The 10,797-nt window shown below is 38.8% G+C and overlaps 1 protein-coding gene across 1 annotated transcript; it reads right to left on the bottom strand.

Annotated features, from left to right (window-relative positions):
* Window positions 1-2,806: 2,806 nt before the first annotated feature.
* Window positions 2,807-5,991, bottom strand: nmu (neuromedin U). Its single transcript, XM_076153132.1, has 7 exons — window positions 5,820-5,991; window positions 4,702-4,757; window positions 4,568-4,615; window positions 4,399-4,452; window positions 4,217-4,246; window positions 2,943-2,996; window positions 2,807-2,842 (listed from the first exon to the last, which is right to left on the bottom strand). Exons 1-7 carry the CDS (start codon window positions 5,989-5,991, stop codon window positions 2,807-2,809), a joined length of 450 nt encoding a protein of 149 aa, XP_076009247.1.
* Window positions 5,992-10,797: the final 4,806 nt, after the last annotated feature.

Here is a 10,797-nt window from a genome sequence, read left to right as displayed (position 1 = left end):
GGATTTTGGGATTTGGATTTCAGACGGTGCCGTTAACCTTAGATTGAAAAAAACATGCAGTTATTACACAATGTTCAAACACTTTCACTTGCTTTACGCTTAACTTATATTACATTAGAGGTGAGGACGCCGATATCCCACTAAAATAGAGACTAAGAGGGCAGACAACTGGGACAAATAGAGTAAGAACATAATATAGATTGATTCTGAAGGATGACATACCACAACCTGGCAACCTTTCTGATAAATTCTTAAGCCTCAACTGTAGGGTCGAAGAATATTTTCTACATCAAATGAGCCAATATTTGAACAAATCATGACCTCAGTAAGGTTCTATCTGGCATTTTGTCGGGAAATGACTCAAACATATAAATGTAGTCAGTGAAGGCAGCTTCATGTTCTTGCGGAAGTTTTAGTTTTCCTTGACCTGTACCGCTCTGTGTCAACAATGCTTTAGATTCGAAAGACTCTCCCAACAGAATCCCAAAAGGTTTCTTTACAGGCCACATGTTGTTTGTGTTTATAGTTAGTGTGGATTACAAATCGAATAACAATAGATTAACAGATGTAATAATGTTTTAGTGGCACTGAGCACGGTACTCAATGCTTACATGTCACTCAAAGCTATTGCTGAATACGATCTGTTTGCATGAGGCAAAATGAGGAAAAAGATATGTTGTTTTGTCAAAACAGTGCTTCACGCCTCCCCTAGTATTACTTGATCCAGTATGTGTATCACATGGCACACTTGTTCTTCACTGTCCTTATTTTACAGACCAAAAGCTTCAGATTATGTAAGTTGAATGATTTGTCACAGTATCAGCTGCACAATAAGAGTCAGTGAAGGAAGTGTGAGATGTGCGAGTGTTGTTTGAGTGTTGTTGTTGACAAGACAAGATGGCTTCTTTGTGATCAGATCAGATCATTGATTCATATAATTAGGTCTTTTCACTCTGTTTATCTAAGTGGGCTATTTGCAATATTTACTTTCTTTCACCGTGGCACCATTTAATACAAAATAAAGTCAGGCCTGTTGTGAGTCACTGGAGGAATACACAGGAAAGTAAAAGTGATGTTTCTTTTGGATCAAAGATTATATTTGAATAGAGAAATGTGACACGTACTTCCACATATTCTTCAGCTATGAGGCCTGAAAAATAACAGGTCAGTACACCGGAGTCGTGCCAAATGGGCAACTGTTTGCCTATTGCTGCTTTTTGTCTCCTGTGGTTTCTGAATATATTCAAACATCTATAAACAAACTATTTATAGTTGAAGTGAGTCAGGAATGATAGCGTTATTGTGATGAAATGTGGCAGTGGAGCTTTATGTTACCCACACAGCTCATTCTGTTCTAAACACACACAAATAATTCTGCTTTATTTTATTGTTACTTTTATTGTAGAAGAAGTATCTGAAGATTTAAAGGCACAAGAATGTAAGTAATTAAGTGAATATGTGAACGTGATACAGGGGTGAGCTGGCTTTGAACCGTTGTTGTGATATTAGTCTTTTGAAGAGACATTTGAAAATATTACACTTTATGAAAATCACCCGATTGCTTAATGTTGGTTTAAAAGAAATTAATGAATTTCATCAGATTCACATCAGTACTTTGCTGTGGGCGATAGTTTAACCCTTGCAGCACTGTTAGAAACTGACGGCCTTTGCTGTTAAAAATCAGTTGTGAACTTTGTTTTATCTCTCATCTCTGCTGATGGGTTGAGGTCAGGATCTCATTTCCTGTATGCGAACCTGAACAAATGTAAAACTTTTTCTGATTCATCTGTTTCTAGTTTTTGTGTCATAACAAGGTGACCCCTGTTTTACAAAGCTAATGAAAGGTCCTGTGATGAAACTGTAACCATGGAGATGAAAGCCATGATAATTTTCTTACACATTCAGGTTTCAACAATTAAAGACAATAATTATCTTATCTAATGATTGTCTTAATAGGGGTAATGATCTGTTAGGTCTGTAGCGTGTTTTATAATGTGAAAAATATGCTTAGCACAAAAGTCTTGTTTCATTTGCTCTCTGACTCTTTGAGATTCAAAACATATTCTAATCCAGAAATGTACAGGCAACAACATTTAGTGATCTCATCTCAGTGATAACGTTTTGGTTAAAAACAAACAAGCTCATAAATACTGTATAATTCAGTCTACTGTATATGCATGTTTTCATATAGCATTTTCTTTAGAATTCTAATGTACAGAATATAGTTTTAATTAATACTGCATGCTTTCATATGTACAGGACATAAGCTCATGATTGATGATTGTTTCAGAAATCCGTACAAGTTTAAGATGTGATCAATCAAACATACAACACCCTGACAGATTATAGCAGTTTTAATTCAAATGAGTAAAATATGGACAAATTAATAATACTTTAGTTGTACAGTTGTCCTTGTGTACATTCAGACATACAGCAGTGTGTTTCACAGCAGTGGGCTGTGGGTGTCTGGGTGTCACGGTGCAGCAGCTCAGGTCTCAGGTCATCTATGACTCTATAACACATTGATATTCATGATTAGGTAAAATAACACACACACACACACACACTTAGGAATAATGGATAGTGACAGGGTATTAACCACATTTCAGCAATTAAGCTTGTAAATGTCACTGTAACAAAACATAATGACATAAACGTACAGTGAGTTAAATATGAAATGGAGACATGCATATAATATTCTGACTTATGAATGGAAAGAAAGAGAATAAAGAGACTTGTATTGGTTTTGAGTTGACAATGAACAAAGAAAGAAAAGTAGTTCATAAGGGAAGGTCATACATCCAGTTTACTCGTATTCTAAGGATCTTCTTCCATTTCGTGGCTGTAAATGCAAACATAAACACAAATTGTTCATGAATGAGCCTCATATTACAATTAGTTTTTTGTTTGTTTTCATGTTCCTGATATGACTACGCTCATACCCGATATAGGAAGAACCCTCTGCTCTGGATTCCTCCAGGTCCCTGGAGGTCAGCCTGCGAAGACACAACCACCAGATAAGACAATGTTCCTTCAAATTAAAAAAGTGACTTTCACTTACAAAGGGAGCAACAATCACTTTCCACATTTCCACAATTCCTCTGCATCCTCTCTGTGAATGTGGGTGCTTGACAACATTGCGGGATGAGTTCACCTGTCAGCCAGACTAATTTTAGACCATAATTACTCTCAGCCTGGGAAAGAACAACTAATGTAGCCGCTGCTTGTGCAGAGCGCAAGGAAAGCTGCCTGAGTGTTTGAAACATTACTGACCTGCGAGCGTGGGAAGTGGAAAATAAATCGACACATACAAACATGCACAAGCACAGGAAAATAGAAAAAGGCTTCCGGCTAAATCAACTATTTCCAATATTTCAACCAAAGAATCCAATGAGAGGATTGCATACAACGCCACACGTATGCCACAAAGAAATGTACATACATGCACTGAGACTGCTCACTCTCTTCTGGGATGGAGTTTAGACTCTAGATTTAAGAGAGGGTGCAACACAGGGGTCTGATAAACATGCATGCACATACATACACACACAGCCAAAGAAAGAAATGTGAAAACAGCTCTGCAGAGAGAGAGAGAGAGAGAGAGAGAGAGAGAGAGAAAGAGAGAGAGAGAGAGAGAGAGAGAGAGAGAGCATGCAACACAGAAACACAAACATATTACAAATAATTTCTCAGCGCAACAACTAATTTGCTGCAACCTCAGCGTCAATGCTTTGATTAACCTGTGACATTTTCCATAGGCCCCTGTAACAGAAGCAGGGAGCTTCATATAGCTTCATATATTACACATCGGGCAAATGTGCACCCTGGGATGCTCTGTCAGATTCCATGAGCAAGACGGCACATGAAGGAAAATAAACAATATAAATATTCATCAGCTCTCTGAATCATCACTGTTGACTTTCAGTTGTAATTGTCTCTTTGGGAATGAAGTGTGTCTGCTTTTCATAGCTGGCTTATTGTCTGACACACAATAACTGTAACAAAGTGCCCACATTGACACACAAATAGCCACTACACAACGTGCAGCACCGCAGATTTACAGTATCTTTTTATTTACTGTACTTACTAATAACTGTACAAACACACCAAAACAGGTTTGAGCTGGTGGTATTTGTCTATGGGCCTAATCTATCACCAGTCACCATTTCGGGGAAGTAAATAGGAAGGGGAATACAAAAAAGGAATTCATAATTACCCTTTTGATATTGTCTCGCACTTTCAGCTCCTGACGAAACAAGAAAACGTTTAACAATATGATTGAAATGTCGGTAAATGTCATGTGACAACAGTGACTGCTCAGTCAAATGTGAGACGAGACATTTGAATTATTGTTATTTGTTGTGATCTTATCAAAAAGTGAGATACAACATGAGGCACCTTTGACTTCTGAACCAGCATCAAGACACAGAGTTCCCCTAAGACATCAGATGCCTGGAATAATTGCCAGAAAGAGAAATAACACACTAACCATAACATGAAATGTGTGTGTACAGAAAGAAAGAGATTAAGATTTAAAACAGAGAAGCTCAGGGTTTCATTTGCTCACCCTAAACTGGAGGTCTGCAGAGAGGTAAGATGAACAGACGGCGTCTATCTGTGGAGCATCACAAAAGAGTTCACAAAAGAGACAGAAGAAAGACAGACAGACAGACAGACAGGCAGACAGACAGGTGTGCATACCTGGCTGAGTAGCAGCCCCTGGTCTGCTGTGGCTTGCTGTAGTTCTGCTGGAGCGCCTTTTGTTTCATACAAGAGCAGAAGAATGCACAATAAACAACAACAGAACCTGTTGAATGATTCTGCTATCACTCCTGCCGCCCAACATCTTTACTAAATATGTGACATGCATTAAATACATCTTCAGCTTGAAACATAGCATTACATCATCATATTCTGATAAACAGGTCAGTGGTGCCTGTTATGGCACAAAGCGCCCCTGTGTTATATGGAAACTCTGCTTGGACATGATTGCTGTGGACGTCCATTAGCCAGAGGAAAGGGAGATTACGGAACACTGAGTTACTGTGGAATGTATTGGTTTACAATTACTGCCTACTGATGTTATCTGGTTTAGTAAACATCTGTTTATTTCAATATTCCTAATTCCACTTACATTGAATACTTTTCATCTGGGGTCTAATCATGTAATCATAATCCACCTTAAATCAACAACATTCCAGAGTCACCATGCATTGACCCTTACGTGCCAAAACAAAGGTCACTGTGACAAGAAAAGAGCAGCGGATGTCAATCATTATGTCACTTAGGACATCTTGATGCAGGTTCTATATTCCTATAACCCTATCCTATCATTATCTTATCCTACCTATTCCTTTCATCTATAATCTATCTTTCGATCTATCTATCTATCTATCTATCTATCTATCTATCTATCTATCTATCTATCTATCTATCTATCTATCTATCTATCTATCTATCTATCTATCTATCTATCTATCTTTCTATCTATCTATCTATCTGCTGTATATTATTTGTTGGTATTATTATTGGGCACATGGGTACTTTTCTTTATTTCTAATAAGTATGATTTATGATGTATTGTATTGCATTTGATTAACAAACGTAATTTTGATTTAAATATAAAATATAAAATGTTTTAAATACAAAATGAAATAATCAATAATAATAATTACAACTTAGATCTAAGAAAAACAAAAACAGTTTTATTTAATGACTGTCTGTGTTGATCAATCAGATACAGTGGAATATATTATAGATATTATATATTCTGATTGGTTTTATTTCATTTGAAGTTATTAAAAATATGCATGACTTACTTTTGCAGCCTGGTAGGGTGAAGATGAGCAGAGCAGTGAGCGTGATGCTGGCGGTGCTGAGCGGACTCATGCCGCCACCGCCGCCGCCACCGCCGCTGCCCATCAGGATGCTGAGGCTGCCGGGGGCTCCGCGCTGAGCAGCCGGGCTTTGGCTCTGGAACGTCCTCATCATCTTCATCCCACTGGACTCTCCCGTTTAGTTTTGTCTCGGTTGGCTTCTTTGACTTCTTTGCTCTTATGGAAGGTTCCGTGTGAGAGTCAGAGAGCTTTGAAGGCTTCTGTCACACCCTCTGTGCGCACTGACACTTGGCTGCGTCATTAGAGCCCCGCGCGTAAAAGTTCTTTGATTTGATCAACAGGTGATGCGGTGATGAGAATGATGCGGGTTATAGTTTATTAGGCCACTCTGCAGACAGGGGAAGGGAATTGGAGGGGAGGGGGCCACATGGCAACATCTGCAAATTATACATCTTACTTTTGTCAATCTTTGAATGTTATGTTGACATTTTAATCCCGTGGCACTTTGCCAGGCTATCATCTGTGTTGTTGTTCATTGTGGTCATGTGTGCATCATCACATCCGAGGCTTTTCCTGCAGGGAAAATCATTTTGACCTTTACTTTCATTCTTCAGGATCATCTCACATCATTAATTTTTACTACACTGGCTTCCTATATCCATTTCATATTTAGGTCCTCTGTTGGGACTTGGGCAGATTAAACCCATTTGTTGTTACCATTCCTGTGTTCTAAAGCCCTCTTTGGAATTCTTGTTATGGGAAGTGAATATGAGGGTCTAAGCATGAGACACGAGATGGTTTCCGGCACTAAGAACGATAATGGCTCTGATGTGACCGCCCTAATTGCTGACAGCAGTCACTTGATGACAGTCAGAAACAGGATACAGGCGCGGAAAACTGGAATGGCAAATCTATCAGTGGTGGGGCTTCAGATTTATTTGGTAAGAGAGACTGAGATCAATGACTTCCACTGAACTGTTACATTTCCTCTGCTGATTTATTAATAATGTAACCGTTTGTAAACGAGGCACAGCAACATCATTTAAACGCATTCCAGTTCTGCAGAGATGTCCTATCATCTGTTGTAGCCAGATGGGCACTTCAAGTACCAGAGGGTCACGTAAAACAGAGAAACGGTGTGAGACAAATAAAAGCCCACGATTTATGCGTCATCTTGGAGGAAGCAATTAAAAGCTCCATTGCTTTTTTATTGTGAAATTACGACATGATTAGGTTTGTAATTTTGTCTCATATACAACAAGTTGTTTTTTTAGAGAGTTTTCATGCTACAAAATGCTTCAAAGTTGTTTTTAATGGCCATACACGCACAGAGACAGATAACATGAGAAACATGCAACATAAAGACAAAACCAGATTGGACCCAGAGGAGCACTGAGCAAGGAGACAAACCTGGACGGGAAACAGAACACAAGATCACAGGGATAAGCAAGGAAAGGAACCGGAATTCACAGATACAAGGGAAACACAAAGGAAGTACTACACCAGCACAGGATTCAGAGCAACAAGGAGTAGCACAGGCAAAAGGCAATGAAAAACAAGAAGAGAGAGATTTGGAGAACAGGCGTGTGGGCCAAGGGAGGGGAGACAGGTGATACTAGGTAAGAGACAGGCAGGGAGGGAACAGGTGAAACCAATGAGCCACAATCAAAACACAAGGCCAGGAAGTGAGGCAACAGAAAACATAATGGGAGACAATTACAAAATAAACCAGGAAATGAACACAAAGATGAAACACAGGATCATGATAGATTAAAAGCCACGGTCACTACACCGGTGATCCTCATGATGGAGTCAATCTGAGGGATCGTCTGAGGTCAGCTACAAGGACATCTGATGAAACAGTTGGGGTGCTCTGGACCGACACATACCAAAGCATGTTCCAGTTTCCACCAATAGCCAACGACTTTGTGCAGCTATTAAAGAGGAGCAGGAGAATATTCCACTGGCTTCAATCAACAATTTGATCATTTCCAAGGAGATGTGTTGCACTGCATGATGCAAATGGTGCTCACACAAGATACTGATCAGTACTCATCTTCTTTTTGGGGGAAACTGTGACAAACAAATGCCTCTCTTTCCCCAATCGCATGAAATCAATAGATAAGTGCTTAATGAATATATTTCTGTTGACATTTATGACCTTGAATCTTTGAAATGGACAAAGTGTAACGTTTATGTTTTTGTTCACTATGTTTACCAGAAGGGAGGTTAGATTTATTACAATGCCACGAAGAAGAGATATTGGTAAAGTGATGCATGGAGGAGAACAGGTTTCAAAGATATATTGCATTAATATGGATATTCCCTGACGATAGTAAACACAAACCCTGTGTGTGTGTTAGCTGTAACTGGCACTTGACAGATTGCCAGCTGCTTTGTACGCATTCATAACTACTGATGTATTATCTTTTCCATTCACAATTCAAAACATTAATTTACAAGTCACAGTGCTGTATAAATGAGAAACACTCCTGTCTCCTTCAGTTTGAACTTTCAGACCTGATGTCACTTTGGTTGAGAACCTGACCGCTATGTCCAGATAACTGAGCAATTTCTGCAAGTGATTATACTTGTCCAGATCCTTCTCATCCTCCTACTCACTGTAATCTCTCTCACACACACTTTGTTTCCACTTTTCCTTATTAAATTAAGGACGAACATTGAAGAAGAGCAATTTTTCAAACAACAAGATTACCAAGCTGTATTTATGTGTGTTTTCACAGCGTCCTCGTGGAAACTTACAGGGCTTTTAGAGGAAAGATAAGTGCGGTTCTTACTTTAATGTCAAGTTGATAGCTTGATACATTTCTTGGCTCTTGAAAGCTCTTGAGACAACTCCACTCCATCCACTCTGCTGGCAAAGTGTCAAAATGTTGTGACCTTGAAGCTTTGTTGTCACCTCCAAAGACCTCCACTGTTCTCCTACAAACAAAAGGGTAAGGACTGAGAGTAACTACAGGCAAAAGGACTCGATTGGGGAGAGACAACAAATCCTGAAACTTGACACTTGCTAGTTGGTACGCTTGACACAAGGCACAAAGACAAACTGGCACAGATTTGTTGACAGAGCCTATTGATTTGTAGGCTCATTGGATTAACCTCTTCATCATGGATTTAGATCCAGTGTTAAAAATAGAGGCCAATGTTATGGTGTTGCAGGTATATATAACTTATATGGACAAAACAGGTGCCTGTGGTCATTCTCCTGATTGGAATAAAGAGGGAAATAAGCAGAAAGAATGAGCCATAACCAGTCCAGTAATGTCAAGCCTCTAATGTTAATGTGTAACCAAATTGTGGAAACCATGAATATCAATAGCTGGAAACAGCTGCACCCAGTTTATACTATACCAAACATCCTGCAATCTGCTGTAATATTTCATTTCCATCTTAGTTCCATTATGTGCACAGAGAGGGAGGCTGCTCCTTCTCTAATATATTCCAATTTCCAATCAGTGTTTGTTGGGATTAGAATTTGGTTAAACTTTAGCCTCACATACCGAAGACTCTCTATGCAGAGATGGCTTTATAAATGTAAAGTTCTCCTCTCTTCAGACCACTGATGTAGATTTTAAATGTAAAGAACATCCTGATCAAAGGTCTGATTATATATTATGATTGTATAGTAGAATTAGCTTTGATTCTTAACTCATAATTATGTGCTGCTTATACACAGCAACATCTGAGACACATATAAGATATCCACTTACCCAGTTTATAGAATTGTGATCTATCTAAATACACTATATGATAATAAGTATCATTATATTTTATTATAACAGTGAATGTCACACGAATTATAATCCTTTATTATTAATAGGACGACATCATTTTAGAACATGTAGCTTTCACATTCATGTTCTCTTCATCATTCTCTTCACACACGTACACACATACACACACACACACACACACACATATATATTAATAGCATTCATAACAGCAGCATAACAAATGTGAAACTCTGATGATAGGATACTCAAAAATGTAAAGATAGTTTAGAAAAAGAAAACATCATCATGGGAAATCATTTTTTATTAACCCTCTCTTGCTCTTTCTCACTGAAATAACCACAGAAAAGAATATTTAGTGCACCTCCCCCAAACACACTCACACATACACACACACACTTTAAATTACATGATTACTTTAAAACAAAATTGCACACAGGATCAACCATCCTAACAACCAAAGAGCTTTACACAGGAGCTCTGCTCACATAATGGCAGCTCTCGTGCGTTACTTCAGTTTGGTAGACCAACATGTTCTTCTTTATGTGTAATTTGGCCGTTATGAGTGAGCATCTCATGTCAGGATGAGGTTACCAAAGTGGGGCATGCACTCGTGGTGTTTTCAAAGCACTGACTTTTGTGTTGTCTGTAAGAGTCAGGGTGTCACCACATTCAAACACAATGCAGCTGTGACAGCCACATCGCTATGGGAGTGGAGAGAGAATGCCATCATTAACAGTGATTGAGGGACACTTGAGCCAACATGTGTTCTGAGGGTTTTGGCTTATTTCAGTTTTACATTTTTCAACATCGCCCGTCTGTCTATACAGGAGTATGTGTGAGTAAGGGTTGTTTCATTTGCTTGTTTGGTAGATATATATATATATACACAATCACAATGATTTTTATTTAGGCCATAGTTTGTCAGATTGGCTGAACATTGCTTAACAAAATAAAAACCAAAGCGGTGATGCCTTATTCTTGTGGTTCTTTAAGCATATTAATGGGCTGCACAAAATGTCAGCCAGATAGCAACTCAAACATTTCCGATGCCAATCAGAACTGAAATGCTGTCAGCCTTTCATCACCGGTGTGAATGTCAAATGTAGATTACACAGATGTAATCATCATCATCCCCCCCCGACGACGCACTACCGGTATGAAAGCCCCTTTGTTTGCCAGTCACATCTGCACATCCTTGGCCTGAA

The sequence above is a fragment of the Genypterus blacodes genome, unplaced genomic scaffold (genome assembly GCF_046128005.1).
Source record: "Genypterus blacodes isolate CSIRO-AG114 ecotype Tasmania unplaced genomic scaffold, CSIRO-AGI_Gbla_v1 ptg000058l_1, whole genome shotgun sequence".
Lineage (NCBI taxonomy): Eukaryota > Metazoa > Chordata > Actinopteri > Ophidiiformes > Ophidiidae > Genypterus > Genypterus blacodes.
The sequence above is the reverse complement of the archived record's forward strand: the minus strand, read 5'-3'. Positions and strand labels throughout refer to the sequence as shown.

Coding starts and splice junctions, on each gene's coding strand:
- nmu (XM_076153132.1), bottom strand. CDS start 5,991: ATGATGAGGACGTTCCAGAGCCAAAGCCCGGCTGCTCAGCGCGGAGCC. Junction 4,616..4,701: donor AGGGGCTGCTACTCAGCCAG/GTATGCACACCT, acceptor GATGCTCCACAG/ATAGACGCCGTCTGTTCATC. Junction 4,453..4,567: donor CTGCAGACCTCCAGTTTAGG/GTGAGCAAATGA, acceptor CAATTATTCCAG/GCATCTGATGTCTTAGGGGA.